The following is a 17,822-nucleotide window of genomic DNA, read 5'->3' on the forward strand; positions in this document are numbered from 1 at the left end:
TGCCTGCTGTCTTTCAGAGATGGAGTCAGAGGGCAGGCACTTAGAGCTGGGGCCTCAGGCCCTTCCACGAGGTCTTTGTGTCCCTCAGCGTCACGGCTTCTGTGACCATGTGGAAGACTGCTGTTGGCTGGAGTCTGGACCCTGTAGAATGAAGCACATCAGGCCTTGGGGGTTATTGCACACAGGGGCCTGGGCTCTCCCAGTGGGAAGGGGTCCCAGCAGCACAGGGTGACAGGGACAGGAGGCCAAAACAGCCCGCAGTGATCAGACTCTTTTGAACTTGGACAGGACAGAGAGGCAAGGAGACAGTCGGGGGGCTGGAGGAAGGACCCTGGGCAGAGAGAGGACTCCGGTCTCCCTGGACACCTGGTCACACTCTTTGGTGCCAGAGACTAAACATTCTTAGACAAAACCCAAGAAAGTGGGCTTGTCTTACAAGTGTGGATCGTACGTGCAGGCTCATCTGAGAGAGAGAGTGTGTGTTTGTGTGTGCGCACACGCGCACACACACGTATGAAATCCTGAAACAGTCATCTCCCAGAACTGCAGGCCCATGGGGGCCTGGCGCTCATTGACTTCTCCTGCTTCTACATTCAACATCTCTGTAAAAACCCAAAGGAGAAGGACCAGGCTCACTTCTTGTCTCCTCTTCCAGAAGCCCTCTCTGGGGTCCTACACGGCCCATCAGCCCTCATCCTTCTCATCCCACCACCCTGTCCCTCATCCGGCATGACACTGATTCTCCCCTGCCCTTCTCTGAACTTCACCAGGAGCCGACTGAGTCCAGCCCCCGGCACAGTTCTGCCAGCCCAGTGACCGGGTGGGGTGAAGATTGGGTTTAGACCCCGCCTCTCTGCCAACCTTCACCTTCCGCACCAGGCAGAGGGTCTTGCCCTTGGGCTCCCCCTCCTCCTTGTATCTTCTGCTGATTTAATAACTTGTCCTCGTGGTTTTTAAATCTCAACTGCAGTCTGAGAGTCCGCGGTCTTCCTGTGGACCCAGGCTCCTCCGTCCTGTCCTTGCACCTGTCCCTCCCCTTGTCACCAACGCCTTCCACCTTTTTCCCCACAAAAATACCTCTTCTTCATCTTCTGGTCAGGTTGGCCAGTCGCCCTGCACAACCACAAAATGTAGCCCCTTGTGGTGTTCTGAGTACTGGGCCCGAGGAGGGAGTGGGGTTCCCTTCAAATAACGTGGGGCTGTGGGCTTTGAATGGTCAGGGGCTCCTAATACTTGCCTTTCGGAAGCATCTCTGCCTGAAAGATAAAGCCATGTTTCTCATCCTGAGCACAGGCAGGAGACTGTGAAGGTCTTGCCCGGGGAGTAATCTGCGATGTCCTGTGGCTTACTTTAATTTCAGATTTTGCCCAGAGAGGCAAAGGCCTGGTTAAGGCGTCACTGGCTCGCCAAGCAGAGGAGATGGCCAAGCTCACACTGGCCCAAGAAGAGGAAGAAAGGAGCTTCCTGGCTGAGACTCAGCCGACCACAGCCCCGGACGGGTTCCTCCAGGTGACCCTGCTCCCAACTCACCCACATCCACAGGCACAGCCAGACCAGAGGGAGGGACAACCGTGAATGGGAGGCTCCATGGCAGGACCAGGGAGGTGACTGGACTAGAACATGCCCTTGTCTTGACAAGGACAGGGACAAGGAGGCTTGCTGGACAAGAAACAAGAGGACACCCGCCTTGAGGTCATCAGGCTAGGATGACTGGAGAGAGAGAGAGAGAGAGAGAGAGACGGCCTTTGCCCCTGTATTTCCCTGCTAATGGGCAGGGGCTGGGGCGCCTGCTTGTCCGTACAGCACAATGGTCAAGCATTCGGGCACTGGGGCCACCTGGAAATGGGTTGAAATCCTGACATCGTTGCTAAGGAGCTGAGTGATGTCAGGCGCGTTGCTCCCCACCCCCAGCCCTCAGCTTCCTCATCTGCACAATGGGAGTCCTGGCACCTACCTCACCGGTTGTCCTAACAACTTGGGAGAAAGAGTGAGGGGCAGCCACAGCCCGACTATTTGTCTGGGCCTCTGCATTGGTGTGAGCTGCGCCATGTCTCACCTCTGCCGGGGGGACGGAGGGATGGTCACTGGATCCAGGCCCCACCCAGAGCTCGGGCACAGGACCTCCCTGGGGCCAGCTTGGTGGCCGCAGCAGCTCCCCAGTGAGAAGCCAGGAGAAGAGACCCCACCCCTTCAAGGAGCCTCCTCCCAGGTCGCGAGGTAGAGTGGGGAGCTATTTCTGTCCTGGAGAAGATGCAGCTAAATGAGGTTGTAGGATTATGCTGCTCTGTGTGCTCAGAGACTTCTGGCCATCGCATTGCATAATCCTGAGTGCAGGGGGGCTGGGGGGCAGGCGGCCCAGGTCGGCTCTGCCCAGCACCTCAGCGCAGGCCAGGCGTGCACTGGTGCTCAGCAGACTCGGATAAAGGAAAGAGGGTGGAACAGATGCATAAAAGAATGAATGAATGAGTGAACGAATAAGTAAGTGAACTAGGGGCGTTTTCCCCAGGGGACGTCCCTAAGAGGAGTCTGTCCCTCTGATCATATCCGAGGCATGATCTGAGGAGCCCATTCTTTGGGCTCCTTGGAGCAGGGCTCAGCCACGTGGTCAGGGCTGACCACACTGACCTCTCATGGCCTGTGTGCTTTGCCCCTGCTAGGTGGTGGGCTCTGCTGGGTGATCTCCCGGCGCCTGGGTGATGGTCCCCAGCAACTCAGTCACAGAATGATGTCTGGGTGGCTTGTGGCCAGGATCAGGTCTGCAATTACAGCCACATAATATCCCCATGCTTCGGTTTCCTTGTATATAAATCAGGGACGACATCCTCCAGCTATGAAAGTGGCCCTTCGGGAGAATTTTTCTAGGAAAAAAAAATGGGCATTTTCCCACAAGATTCAGCTCCTGTTTCATTCACAGGCTTTTCATGCAGTTCTGGAGAGGCAGAGGTTGACCCGGAGTTCCTTGGAGGAAGAGGAGAATGTCAAAACTACTGAGGCCGTGGCTGCGCTCTGCCAGGTACGTGGCCTCGCGGTGGGACCTACGGAGAACCCTCCAGATCTGCGTATGTGTGGGAATCCATCTCCTTGTGGGTCGGACCCCAAAGATACAGGCTCAGGTCCCACCCTGGCCCTCTGGCTGGGCAGCAGACAAGCCGCACGACGTCTGTGGGTCCTTCCCCGCCTCACACACCAGGGTCCTATTGGAGGCATCTTCCATTTCTGGGGTGTTCAGGATTCTGACCTCCAAATGCCCCAAACGTTCTCCCAGGAATGGAAAGGAGGCTGGCTTTTGTGGGGGTCCGTAGGCAGTGCAGTGTTGAGGACGGAGGGCTGGGAGCTGACCCCAGAACAGGGAGCCTGGGTTGGAGGAACAGCAGCACCTCTTTCTCCCCGGGCAAACTCATGCAACTCCAGAACTGCGACGAGGACTCCATGTTGGACTGAGGACTGACAGGGAACAGGGGAGACCATCCGTCCTCTCCAAAGTGACAGGGGCCTCCTCGCAGGGGATGATGACCGAGACTCAGAGCCCCTGCCTCGGGCAACACCCAGAGCTGCTGGAAAGCCGAAACGCAGACATCTCAGCGCGAAGGAAATCGACAAGTGCTGCAGCGATGGGAAGCACCTGCGGGGTCCGCTCCAGACTCGGAGATCCTGGGTCTGCGTCCCGGCTCTTCCCCTTCCTCACGATGTGGCCTCCAGATTTGGGTGGGCCTTAGCAGTTCCCAGTTTCCGTGTCTGTGAAATGGGGACAATGATAGGCCTTCACGGGGGTGATGTGGGCACTGAATGGGCGTGAAGTCCTTAGGAGGCAGCTGGCATCTGGGACGCGCCTGATCCCAGTCGGCTCCCTTTACAACATCCCTGCTCACGGGTACAGAGAAGAGGCATGAGCGATGCCTGGGGTTAAGGCCAGGTCAAAGACACTTCCTGTCTGCAGGAAGTGATGCCTGAGCCAAGCTTCGAAGGGGGAAACAGGCCTTGTGGATGAGCAGTCAATGTGCATCCCAGGCCCAGAAAAACATCTGAAGGTGGGAAATACAAACCGTCAGCATCCTGGCAGCTGTACTGGTGAAGGGTGCCTGTATCGGTCAGCTCAGCCGCTGTAACAAAGCGCCCGAGACAGGGCCTTAAACAGCAGACATTTAGTGTCTCACTGTTTTGGAGACCAGAAGTCCAAGGTCAAGTTGTGGGCAGGGTTGGGTTCTGATGAGGACCCTCTTCCTGGGTACTAGATGGCCACCTCCTTGCTGTGTCCTGACCTGGCCTTTCCCATGTACTCATAGAGAGAAAGAGCTCTGGGGTCTTTCTCTTATTAGGACACAGCCCTAGTGCCTTAAGGCCGCACTCTATGACTTTACTTACCCTCAGCCGTTTCCTTGAAGGCCCCATCTCCAGATACAGTCACATTGGAGCTTAGGGCTTCAGTATTTGAATTTGGGGGACACGATTCCATTCATAACAGTAGCCCCCAAAATGTCTTATTCCCCTGGAACCTCAGAATGTGACCTTACTTGGAAGAAGGGTCCTTGAAAACCTAATTAGTTAAGATGAGGCCATCCTGAATTAGGGGGGAATGATGGACATTCCCATAAGAAGACCACATGCCGCTCAGTGTGGGCCTTGTGGTAGGGTAGGGACATCCTGGCTCTGGAGTCAGGTGCCTGGGCTCCATCCAATCCCAGCCAGGCCATTGGCCAGTTCTGGGCTCAGGACCAGCTTATCTAACTCATGCCTCAGTTTCTCTATCTTAACTGCATTCTAACGCACAGCCGAGTTTGAGAACTACTGTTATGGAGGGAATGGGGTTGGTCTAGTGAGCTCATACTCGTGGGGAAGGTGCCCTTGATGCCCTGTCCTGTGGCCCCTGAGCCCACCTGAGCCCACCCCCAGTAGGGGACATTTTCCAGCAGGCTGAAGCTCTCTCTCCTAAGCCAGGGCTCGAGCCTAAGATCTTGGTCAACTGAACCCCTTTCCTCCTCCACAAAGCAAGGCCAAACCATCCATCAGGTGTTGCTACTGGAGGGATGAGCACGGAGTGTAGAAGCACTGGGCCAGTCTCAGTGGGTGGCAGCAAATATATCAATTTCAGTAAAGGCTTGTGGTGACTCTAAAGTGACCATGGTCTCGTCCTTCTAGCGAAGTCCTTGGGATGTTGTGTATTTGGTTTTCCTGGGCCTGGGGCTGGTTGCCAGGCCTGGGAGGGCCTGAGCCACGAAGGTAAAGACTCCCTTTTTTTCTAACATTGGGAGAGGTGGTCAGGTGTGGAGAGGTTACACCTGCTGGAGTCTGTATCTTAGGAGATGCTTGGAAATACCATGCATGCGAAGGTGTGTGGTGCAGGGTGAAGGTGTGCTTGTGATTCTGTGCATCTGGGTAGATGCTTCTAAAGGAGATAACCAGGTTGTCAGTTGGTTAGGTGTCTGCCTTTGGCTCAGGTCATGATCCTGGAGTCCTGGGATCAAGACCCGCATTGGGCTCCACGCTCAGCAGAGAGTCTGTTTTTCACTCTCCTTGTACCCCTCCCCCTGCCCTCGTGTGTGTGTGTGTGTCTCTGTGTGTGTGTGTGTGTGTGTGTGTGATTGGAGAGTTGCCTTTGCTGGGTTTCCTCTCAGCTTTGTGGAAAGCCCGCGGCCCTGCCCAGGGCAAGAACATGCCTTGTAACTCCATCACATGCTCTTGGCTTCAGGAGCTGTACCGCGGCACCATGGAAACTTTCCAGAAGTTTGTGGACCTCCTTTTCCTCGAGACACTGCCAGGCATGACAGGCCTCTCCCGGGCAGAGTGCGAGTACTTGAGGCAGGAGGTCCAGGAGAACGCAGCTCGGCAGCTGGGGCAGTCAGATCGCTTCCGGAAGCAGCAGTGGGAACTCTTCCAAGATCTCCTGGAGCAAGACAAGCAGGTGGGCATTTTGTCCAACTGGGGCTGGGGTCTGTGGTTTTCACACTTAGGAAGAATAATGAGAAATTTCATCAGTGCCTGTGCTGGGCACTTGACCAACACTGAGCCCTGCTAACCCTTCACAACCAAGGTGGGCAGAGAAGAGAGTAGAGGATGGGAAGTCAGTAGATAATGCCTCTGACTGGTCCATCGAGAAAGGACAGTGATGCCTGTGCTTTCGGAGGACAGAAGTCAGCAAGAGAAGGTAGCTCCTGGGGGAGTGGACTGGTGGGGAGGTGCTCACAGGGAGCTCCTGCTTTCCAGTGAAAGCCTGTTTCCTCATTAAAACTGGGGATCCATGCAGTAGATAGGATAATGGTCCCCAGAGATGACCACATCCTAATACCCAGAACCTGTGATTAGTCACTAACAAGGCAGAAGGGACCTTGTCCAAGTGAGTGTATTAAGGATATTGAAATGGAGAGATGTCCTGGCATACCCAGGGGGCCCCTGTGTAATCACAGGGTCCTCCTAAAAGGGAAGGAGGAGGATCAGAGTCAGAGAAGAAGTGATGACTTGAGCAGAGGACAGTGTGATATGGCCCCAAGCCAAGGCAGGCAGGTTCCTCCAGAAGCAGGAACAGGCAGGTGCAGACTTCCCCCACCCTGGGGCATCCAGAAGGATCACAGCTCAGTCGGCACCTGATTTTAGCCCAGTAAGACCCATGTCAGACTTCTGACCTCCAGAACTGTAAGATCATGAATTTGCATTGTTTTAAGTCACAGAACTTGTAGTCATGTGTTATGGCAGCAATAGGAAACTAATATACATTGGTTTTTATTTTAAAAAATTAAGACTTGTAAAATAAAGGAGGAATTTCCAAATGGGACCGTACTAAAGCACCTGCATTTCCATTCTTTCCTGCTTCCTGCACACCACGGGCTGTAATAAGAATGTATTTATTAGCCCAGTACATAGCAGTGACCAGGTGACATAGTCCTGGCTGATGAGACAGAGTAAGGTCCCTGCAAAAAGCTTCCCTTCTAATACAAGAGCTAAGGGTTGTTAGGAGAAATCCCCTTCTTTGGCATTCTTCTGTTCTTCCTGCCCAGAGCATGTGTAAGAGGCCTGGGGCGTGCCAGCCTTCCATTGACTTAGAGCCAGGATACAGCAGGAGGATGCAGGCGGATGGGCTCAGGATGGTGGAGCAGAGTGGACGCCACTGTCCCAGCCCTGGACTGCCCACCTCTTGGGAGCTTGTTATAAGAAACAACTCCTGCTTCATGACCATGGGGTCCAATTCCTACCGAAGTGCACTGGCTTCCTGAAAGGGAGAGGTTTTCCAAAGCAACAAACAGGCGCTGTCCAGGGTACCTAGTAAGGAGCTGAGGGCATTGTGCCTGCACAGGGCCGCTCACAGCCATGGGGCAGCAGAGGGCCTCGCTTCTCGTTAGACCTCCTGCTAATTCCGTTCAGTCCTCCAACAGCTGCCTCTTGTGTTCCTCTCAATCTGTCTGTCTCCTGCTCTTGGCTCTAAGTTCCTAGAGGATAGCAACTCTGCTTTCCGTTTCTCATTCCCTTATTCAAAGTCCAGGGGCTGGGACACAGCGAGGGCTCAGGAAATGTGGCTGCATTACCAACAACAATGTCGCAGCTTTGGAAATTATCACAGGGTCACCTTACTATTCTTCCAAGGGATGGAGTTGAAGCTGAATCCAATGGGTTCACACTAATCCTGGGCCCAGACCACTGAATTTACAGTCTCTAGGGAGGGTGGAGGATAGGCTGGCCATGTGAGTCTAATGTGCCTCTGATGAAGGCCCCCCCAAACAGGAGAGAGGTCCTTTGAGAGGCAGCTGTAGTTTGCAGATGGGACCCTAACCTTGGAAGCTGGATATGTGGATTTGAACCAGCATAGCCCTGTCCATAGGCTGGTTGGCCCGGGCCGGTTACCTGACTTCCCCCGACCCCATTCATCTTTGGGATTTTGCAAAACTTGCTAAATGTCTCAGAATCTCGGCTGCTGAGTTAAAAGTAAGGATCAGGGGGCACCTGAGTGCCTCAGTCATTAAGTATCTGCCTTTGGCTCAGGTCCTGGGATCGAGCCCCACATCAGGATCCCTGCTTAGGGGGAAGTCTGCTTCTCCCTCTCCCACTTCCCCTGCTTGTGTTCTCCCTCTCACTGTGTCTCTCTGTGTTGAATAAATAAATAAAATCTTGGGGCACCTGAGTGGCTCAGTGGGTTAAAGCCTCTGCCTTCGACTCAGGTCATGATCTCAGGGTCCTGGGATCGAGCCCTGCATCGGGCTCTCTGCTCAGCGGGGAGCCTCCTTCCACCTCTCTCTCTGCCTGCCTCTCTGCCTACTTGTGATCTTTGCCTGTCAAATAAATAAAATCTTAAAAATAAACAAACAAATAAATAAAATCTTTTAAAAAATAAAAATAAAAATTAGTATCAAAATACTTAACAGGGTTGCAAGGTAAGACCTTTCACAAAGCTTTTCTCTCATTTAATGATACTGACATTGAAAAAAATCCAGAACTTCATTTCTGATAAATTATTAGATCAATAGCCATAATGCATCTGCAACCCTTGAGTTATTATAAACAAATATTAGATAATGCATAGTTTCTGGTTTTTACTTCCTATTTATTTACTCAGTGAGTATACATGTGCCTATGAATTTTCTGTGTCTTGTGAAGGAGGGTTTCAAGAGTTCTACATGCAAGAAGCAAGCAGGGTGGTTAATGGCCTCATCAACTGATTGAATAAGTATGACCCAGGACTGTTTTCTCAACGTGTATATGTCATAATTAATTTACTGATTGGTTGTTTAATTGCCTTAAATTGCCACAAGATATTTAGAGATGCACGTGCATCCTCACTTGATTTCCTCCTTGATGATAAAAACAAGCAATGAGCTTTCTATGATTCAGATGAATATTTAGTCTAAGAAGAAAAGCACCAACAAAACTTCATGGAAAATGAAACACACACCCAGATTGTACGAATCTTTTCCCACATTGTCTTCTACCCAAAGGACCATAGCAATTTCGTGTCCTGTTACTCAGGGAACACAAATATTGTTAAATATTATGGAATCTGTCCATTATCCATTACCCAATTGGAACAGGTTGTAGAATGGTGGTTCTCAAAATGTAATCTGTCCTAATGTTGCTTTCTGGGCTTTTCCCCAGTCCACTGTGCTGGGTCCCCCCGAAGGTGTCCCCGTCCTAATTCCTAGTGGCTATGAACATAGGACCTCATGTGGCACAAGGGACTTTACGTATGTGGTTAAGTTCAGGATCTTGAGACGGGGGAGAGTCTCCTAGACTATCCAGGTGAACCAATAGAATCACCAGGGTCCTGTATAAGTGAAAGGGGGATGCAGGAAAGTCAGAGTGATGTGGTTGGAGGAAGGAAGTCCAGCCAGCCATCACTGGACTGAAGATGGAGGGAGGGACTACTTGCCCAGGAATGCAGGTGGTCTTCAGCAGCTGGAAACGGCAGGGAGGTGGAGTTTGCCCCAGAGCTTCCAGAAAGCATGTGAGCCTGCTGACACCTCGGATTTAGCCCCTTGAGCCTCATTTTGGACTTCTGACCTGCAGAACCATAAGCTGCAGAGTTTGTGTTGTTTTCAAGCTACTGAGGTGGTAGAAACAGCCTCAGTGGGAGAGCAGTGGACCGCCATAGGGGAGTCTGCACTTTTCACAGGGCATATGGCGGTGGGTGTGGTCCGTAGCTTGTCCCATTGTCTGGAACACCTCCTCGGTCATCAGTCCACCAGGTGTTAAATCCTGACATCACCTCCCATTCTCCCCCCACTCTCCCAGCCCCACTGCAGGCAGGTTTCCCTCACCTGGCCACCGCACCTGCTCCTATCTGTTCTGAGCTCTCAGTCTCCTTTGCTGGTTCCTTCTCACCTTCACCGCATCTGCCTGTGGAGTGGCCCAGGATGCAGCCCGGTGCCCTCCTATCCGTCTGCATGTACTTTGTTGGTGACCCATCCAGTCACATACCATCGGTCCTGGTGTCCTAAGGCTTCATGACAAATAATCACCAGTGGCTTAAGACAAAATACGTTCAGGGGCGCCTGGGTGGCTCAGTGGGTTAAGCCGCTGCCTTCGGCTCAGGTCATGATCTCAGGGTCCTGGGATCGAGTCCCGCATCGGGCTCTCTGCTCGGCGGTGAGCCTGCTTCCCTCTCTCTCTCTCTCTGCCTGCCTCTCTGTCTACTTGTGATCTCTCTCTGTCAAATAAATAAATAAAATCTTAAAAAAAAAGAAAAAGACAAAATACATTCATTATCCCACAGTTTCTGCAAGTGAGGAGTCCAGACATGGCTTCACGGAGTCCTCTGCTTGGGGTCTCACAGCTGCAACCCAGCCCGTGGCCAGGGTCTCATCTGGAGTCTCGACCAGAAGAAAATCACTTCCAAGCTCACTTACATGGTTCTCGGCAGGACTCTGTCCCTCCGTTTTTGGACTGAGGGTGGCACCTTCCTCATTTATGTCACCAGCTCAGAGTGCATTCCAAACTCCACTCTCTGCCTGAGATCTTCCTGTATTTGATGAATAGGCATGGACCTATCCCATGCCCCAAAACAGAATTGTTGGTCTTCCTGCCCAACCTGCTCCATCCACATTCTTCCTCCATCTTCTGGTTGACAGGGCCAAAACCCTTGGGCTTGTCTCAACTTGCCCTTCTTTCACCCCCAGTGTGGAACTGACAGAAAGTCACTCAGGCTCTCCTTTCTGTCTAGTCCAGAACGGAGCCACTTTCATCATGTCTGCCTTTACACCTGGTCACAGGTACCACACCTCTCATCCAATCACTGTGACAGCAGGCCCCCAGTTTCCCTGAATCCGCCTCCCCCGCTGTGATCTACTCTCAACCCCCAGCCAGAGCGATCCTTTAAAAACATACCACATGACACTGATTTTTAAGATGCACATTTTAAAAACATTTAACAGCCTGGACATTGAGTTGCATCATAATTTAATTGGCAGTGATTTGTCTCCCTTAGTGATACTTAAAATAATTGTGCATCTTATAATTGCCAGCACATCAGCTTTGCTAAAAGACATAGTCACATTGTGTCACTTCTTTGCTACAACCCCCCAGTGGCTTCTCTTTTCATGCAGGGAAAAGCCAGGATCCTCACCATGCCCTACGAGGCCCTCCATGTCAGGGTCTGGCTTCCCTCTGACCTCTTTGTTCTGCTGAAGTCTTTGCTCCCATGTCACCCTCCTATGAGACCACCCCTGCAATGACACCTGCCCTGACTGTGTTTTTTAAAACAGCAATGTCCCCCTCCCTCAGCATGACGATGTTTGCCTGAGGTGCTGGCTTTAGAACGAGCCACCTGTAAACCCGCCCCATTTATGGGAAGACACTGCAAAACCATGAGGGTACCAGGCATGCCCTGATTGCTTCTTGCTTTTGCTCCTTGGTAACTATGAACTTGAAATAAAGAGTAAACTTGCCCAAGGTCACAAAATTACTGGGTAACAATGACCAGGTCAGCACTCTAGCCAACTGAAGCAGCTTGTTGCTTCTGAATTTAAGCATTCATGAGCCAGCACTTGATAACATTGGAGAGGTTGGTGTGACAATTGTAGGCACTCTGGAGTCAGATGGCCTTGGTCCCCTCGATTGTGTTTGAGTCCTGTTGCTGTTTTTATCTGCATTCTGAAGTACCCACCAAAGACCCCCATATACTTTAGTGACTGTTCACTTACCAATTAGAGCAGCAAGGCTGTACAGAATTTTCTTCTTTTTTTCTTTTTTTTTCTTTTTTTTTTGAGAGAGAGAGAGAGAGAGAGTGGGTAGGGGGAGAGAGAGAGAGAATCTCTGCCTAATTCCCCATTGAGTGTGAAGCCTGAATCAGGGCTCAATCCCACAACCCTGAGATCATGACCTGAGCCAAAATCAAGAGTCAGAGGCTTAACAAACTGAGACACCCGGGCTGTAGAGAATTTTCTACTAAGTTCTAGCCCCCTAAGCACTCTGACAGGTTCTTGTAGACTCCTTACAAGAGAAGTCAGAGATTGACTTTGATGAAAATTCCAGGGGCACCTGGGTGGCTCAGTCAGTTAAGCATCTGCCTTCAACTCAGGTCATGATCCCAAGGTTCTGGGATCGAGTCCCGTGTCAGGCTCTTCACTGAGCATGTCTGCTTAAGATTCTCTCTCTGCTTCTCCCTCTGCTCTTCCCCCTCCCATCTCAAAAAAATAAATAAATAAATAGGGATCCAAAGTCAGGCCATAAAGATAAGATCTAAACAACACCATTGGTGATCTGAGGCTTCTTTGTAGGGTTTTTGTGGATGATATGAAGGTTTCCATTGAGAAGCCCAAAGAATCTACAAACTATTGCAACTATTCAAATTGCTTAGTAAATTTCCCAGATACAAAATCAGCATTCCAAGGCAGCAGATTTCCTGCAATACCAGGAGCACCGAGTGATAAAACCAATAAGGATCCTCTTCAGAATAAAAGCTGTAGGGTGTCTAAAAATAAACCTGACCAATGTGTATAAGAGCTTAGTGGAGAAATTGATAAACTGATGTTGGAGGCATAAAGTAAGACTGAAGAGAAATGCCATGTTCTTGAATGGGAAAACTTGATCTTGGAAAGATGGTGATCCTCTCCAAATTAATCTATAAAGTCAGTCCAATTACAAGAAAATCCAAAAGGCAGTTTTCCAAAACTTGACATATGAAAGGCAAAGCAAGCAAGAATAGCTAAGATAGTTTTGTTTAAGAGAATATGGGAGAATTTGCCCTGATGTCTACACAGTTTTGCTATAAAGCAACAGATATTAGAGCAACATGGTGTTGATGCAGAAATAAAAAGACAGACCCAAAGACTAAGAGAGCCTAGAATGACATTTGTGTATACGTGGAAACTGTGTAAGATAAGGTACATGACAGGCCAGACATAAAAATATAAATTAAAAAATGGTGCTGGGACAACTGGTAACCATTTGTGCAGAAAAAATTAGATGCCCTCCTCATGCCATGGAAAATGAATGTTCAGTGTTTTAAGACTTAAATGCAAACTAGAAATTTAAAAAATCTTTAGAAGGAACTGTAAGAGAAAATTTTAATGAAATCAGAGGAGAAAATGTTCTTGGAAACAAGAAACAGAAGGCGTGTTCCACGTAGACACAAAGCGATGATGGGTGACGTGACCTCGAGCTGACCCCTGTTGCTCTGTGCTGGATTTAGGTGTGGATGGAGGAGCATACCCTGTCCTCTGTGCTGCAGACGCACCTGCAAGATAACCATGAGGGCATCGTCCACCAGGTCTTGGGCCGACTCGGTGGCCTCAGTGAAGAGTGAGTACAGATTTCTGAAGGAGTGAGGACCTATATCTTGTGCGATCTCCATGCTAACCTCAGTGTTCTCATCTGTTAGATGGGCACATTAACTGCCCCTTGCCATTCTTACAGTGTGGTTTTGAGACCAACCAGTCTGGAAGGGTAAATGTGGAGAAGAGTGATAGTAGAGTGCTGTGGATAAAAAGCTTGCAATCAGAGTTAATCTGGGAAAATCTTGCCCTCAATTTCCTCATCTATAAAATGGGCTAACAATACTTACTTCATAGAGCTCTCTTTCACAACAACCTTCTTGAATACTTTTTTTGGAAGTATAATTTACATGTATTATTTTAAGTCTACAACTCAACGACTTTTGGTACATTTACAGAGTTCTTCAGCTATGACCATGATCCAAATTTAGAACATTTTCCATCACTTAAAAAGCCCCCATGTCCCCATTTTCAGCCACTCCCAATTTATTAATAAATCCATATTCTTCTCTATTTTTTCTTTAAAAAAAAAAGATTTTATTTGTTATTTGAGAGAGAGAGAGAGAGGAAGCCAGGGGGAGCAACAGAGAGGGAGGGAGAAGCAGACACCCTACTGAGCAGGGAACCTGATATGGGACTCAATCTGGGGATTCTGAGATCATTACCTGAGCCAAAGGCTGAGCCAAAGGCAGATGCTTAACACACTGAGTCACCCAGGCACCCCTCTTTTCTACTTTTTCTATAGTTATTAGTGTAGTACCATATTCAACTTCCTTGTGTTTCCTTGTTTTATATGAGAAAAATTATATTGATAAGACTGTTTTTCTAGTTGCCAGCCTTTTCCAGGACCCTGGTGTGTGTATACATCAAGAAGTAGCTGGATATCTGTCATATTGGGTAATATAGGGGAAGGAGATGAAAACAAGCAGAAAAACCTAGTGAGCCATGCTAAGATGATAGGGAGTGATTGGAAGATTTGTCCAGCCTGAAACCTATGTCTTTTATTTGTACTAATATTTGGTCCAATTGTATTTAATGTAAATCTTAATATTGTTATATTTTGATTTTTAATCTATCATCTTACTGTTTGTTTTATGTTTGTTTTCTGCTGCTCTGTGTTCTCCTTTGTCACCTTCTTTTGGATTAGTTTTTTCTTTTTTTAATTTTAATTTATCTCTCTTTTGGCATGTTAGTTATGTATTCTTTATTGTGCTTTTAGTTGTTCAAAGATTTTAAATTGCATCCTTGATGTGTCAAAATCTGATATACACTAATATATCCCTTCTTCCGGGCAATATGGACACCTTAGAACACTTTAATTCCATTTATTCCTCTCTCATAGGTATGCTTTTTTAGTGGGTATTTTACTTCTCTATTTTCACCCTATGAGATGTTATCATTATTATTTTATGCAGTCAACATTTACTTAGTTTTGCTCACGTATTTATCCTTTTTGTTGCTCTTGGTTCTTTCCTGTATCTTTACGGATCCATTTGGGACTATTTTCCTTTGCATGAAGTTTCTCTTTATTTCAGATCTGCTAGAACCTAAATTCTCTTAGGTTTTATTTGTCTGAAAAGGTCTGTCTCATCTTCACTTTTGAGGAATGTTTTTATTGGGTATAGAATCCTAGTTTGGTTGTTATTTTTTAAATGCTTTTAAAGATAATCTTTCATATTTTCATTTCAGTTATTTCTGGCTGCTTTTAAGATTTTCTTTTGTTGGAGTGCCTGGGTGGCTCAGTCATTAAGCAGCTGCCTTTGGCTTAGGTCCTGGGATCGAGCTCCACATTGGGCTCCCTCCTTGGCAGGAGGCCTGCTTTCTCCCTTTCCCACTCCCACTGCTTGTGTTCCCTCTCTCGCTATGTCTCTCTCCATCAAATAAATAAATAAATAAAATCTTTAAAAAAAAAAAAGGATTTTCTTTTATTCTTTGGTTTTCATCAGTTTATTATATATGCCTAAACATGCATATGGTTTCCATGGGTAATTCTTGTTTGTTTGCATAATAAACTTGCAGTGCCTCTTGAATCTTCTTTGGTTTGCTGTACTTCATCAGTTTTTTAAAATCCTCGGCCATTATCTCCTTAATATTCTTTTTGCCCAGTCATTCCCTACTTTTCTAGGGCTCCAATTATACATTTTATTAGAATTTTTCACCATATCCCACATACATCTTATATGCTACCCTATATTTTTCATTCTTTTGTTTTGTGTGATTCAGGCTAGATACTTATTTTGAGCTGTCTTCTAGTTCACACACTCTCTCTCTTTTTTTTTTAAAAGATTTTATTTACTTTTATTGGACAGAGAGAGACCACAAGTAGGCAGAGAGGCAGGCAGAGAGAGAGGGGGAAGCAGGCTCCTCGCTGAGCAGAGAGGCCGATGCAGGGCTTGATCCCAGGACCCTGAGATAATGACCTGGGCCGAAGGCAGAGGCTTAACCCACCGAGTCACCCAGGCACCCCAAGTTCACACTCTCTTAAGCAATGTCCCATCTGCTGTTAAATCCACCTACTGTTCTTAATGTTGGTACTGAATTTTCAGTTCTAGAACTTCCATTTGTTTCTTTTCATAGTTTTCTGTTATCTCCTGAAATTCTTCATCTTATCATTTAATTTATTAAACATATTCATCATAACTATTGTAAAGGTTTTGTCTGATTGTCTCAATATCTGATATCTTTTAGGTGTCTTTCTATTGTCTATTTTTTCTTTCTATTTTTGACCAGTTCTTATCTGTTTACAAGTCTGGTTATTTTTATTGAATGCTGGACCCTGTAACTGAAAATTGCAAAGATCATTTAAGGTTTTGAATAATGAGATCTTTCTCCAGAAAGGATTTATCTTATTTCTAGCAGGGATTTCACATAATGGCAGATCTGTGACCCTATTTGTGAATGTAGCTGATTCAAAATTAAGCTTCCATAAAGGATGATTCCTTATTCTTAGGATAAGAGCCCCAGCTGAAAGCCTGGAGTGTTTGCCAGGTCTCTCCTCCTTAGTAGGTTGACTGCCAACACTCTCCTCACCTTTTCAGGCTGTCAGAAAATACCAAATGTGTACCTCTCTGGTAGACCAGGTTCTTCACTTGAGTCATTGGGATGGGAACTCAAAAACAGCCTACAGTTTCAGTACTGGATGCATTGATTTTGAAAGTTATGTAAGAAATTCAAGTGGATATCTACTGAAAACAGCTGCATATATGCATCAGAAACTTGGGGGCAGGATAAGATAAAGTCGAAAAGATGAATAAAAGGACAAATGGCTGAATACAGGTGAACAGCCGTGTCTAAGAGAACAGGCAGCATGAGATGGGACAATTCCAACCTACTGCCTTCTGGAAAGGCTCCCTGAGGAGCTGGGCTACTTGAGGTGTTTCTTGGTAGCTCAATGTATTAGGGTTGTCCAGAGACACGGAACGAACAGGGGATGTATACACAGGCAAGCTGGAGACCCCAGAGAGACAGTGGTGTATTTCCAGTCCCAAGTCTGAAGGCTTGACACCCAGGAAGAGCTGATATCTCGGTTCAAGTCCAAAGGCAGGGGGGAAGAACCCCATATTCCAGACCAATGCAACCCATGGGAGGTTCAACCTTTTCTTATCTTCACGACTTCCACTGACTGGATGGGGCCCACCTACATTAGGAAGTGCAGTCTGGTTTACTCCACCTACTGACCCAAACATTAATCTCATCCAGAAGCACCCAGAATAATATTTGATCAGCTATTCGGGCATCCTGTGAACATTCTGGCTGACAAATAAAGGTAACCATCACGTTTGGTGAAGCGAAGAGCACTGACTCCCAGCCCCGTGCCTACTTTCCTCAAAGGTCCACATGGTGCATCCTGCAGGGACATGACCTTCTGCTGCGCTCTGCCCTCCGGAGGCTGGCTCTCCGGGGCAGCGCCATCACCACGCTGACCCACATGAGACTTGCCGGGAAAAAGAGCCTTCTCCAGGAGCTGCGTGAGCAGCATGCCCTGGAGCAGGGCTCCTCCCAGTGTCTGGATGAACATCAGTGGCAGCTACTCAGAGCCTTGGTAAGATCGGCATGTCCGCCCCCTACCGGCCCAGCCAGGCAATGCCACTCCATCAGGTTCCAGTCTGAGCCATGGTTGCCAAAGCCCAAATCTTGGCGCCCCTGTTTGTGCAGGGTGAGACAATGGCAGCCTCCTGAAGGGGATGGGGGGGTACCAGGTGTGCGAGAGGGCTTTATTGAGAATTATTGAGAATTATGCTATATTGGGAATTATGCTATATTGAGAATTATGCTAAACACAGATATGAAATCAGAAAACAGACCCATACCATCATTATCAGGTTGCTGGGAGGAAGGGGTCCTATGATCTGTTTTAAGGTTTGAACAGGTCGAAAGAAAGAATTAGTAATATGTGGGGCTGGGATTTAAACCCAAGCAGGCTGACAGCTCCCGTGGAGCCACTGAGCTACTGGAACAGCTGGTGTTTTGACCCATTAGTGAGGGAGAAGCTCACGGTCACTTTCCTTTTACTCCGGAGAGCTCCATGGGAATCAGACTCAGCTCTGGCTTCGAAACCTAGCTCTGCTGTGTGACTTCTACAAAGTTATTTAGTGTCTCTGGACCTCTATATTCTCATCACTCCCAGTGTTC

The 17,822-nt window shown here is 48.2% G+C and overlaps 1 protein-coding gene across 2 annotated transcripts in view; it reads left to right on the plus strand.

Moving 5' to 3' along the window:
- The window catches only part of EVC (EvC ciliary complex subunit 1), a 60,997-nt gene that overhangs the window by 32,336 nt on the left and 10,839 nt on the right, over positions 1–17,822 (plus strand). The window contains exons 10-14 of one of the 2 annotated variants that reach the window (XM_032855266.1): positions 1,361–1,509; positions 2,915–3,013; positions 5,687–5,899; positions 13,109–13,218; positions 17,022–17,232. In XM_032855266.1, coding sequence (XP_032711157.1) covers positions 1,361–1,509; positions 2,915–3,013; positions 5,687–5,899; positions 13,109–13,218; positions 17,022–17,232 — 782 coding nt within the window. Of the gene's footprint in view, positions 1–1,360; positions 1,510–2,914; positions 3,014–5,686; positions 5,900–13,108; positions 13,219–17,021; positions 17,233–17,822 lie in introns of those variants that run through there. The other variant, XM_032855275.1, reaches the window with a different exon arrangement.

This window comes from Lontra canadensis, unplaced genomic scaffold (genome assembly GCF_010015895.1).
Source record: "Lontra canadensis isolate GAN:19392208 unplaced genomic scaffold, GSC_riverotter_1.0 scaffold1, whole genome shotgun sequence".
Lineage (NCBI taxonomy): Eukaryota > Metazoa > Chordata > Mammalia > Carnivora > Mustelidae > Lontra > Lontra canadensis.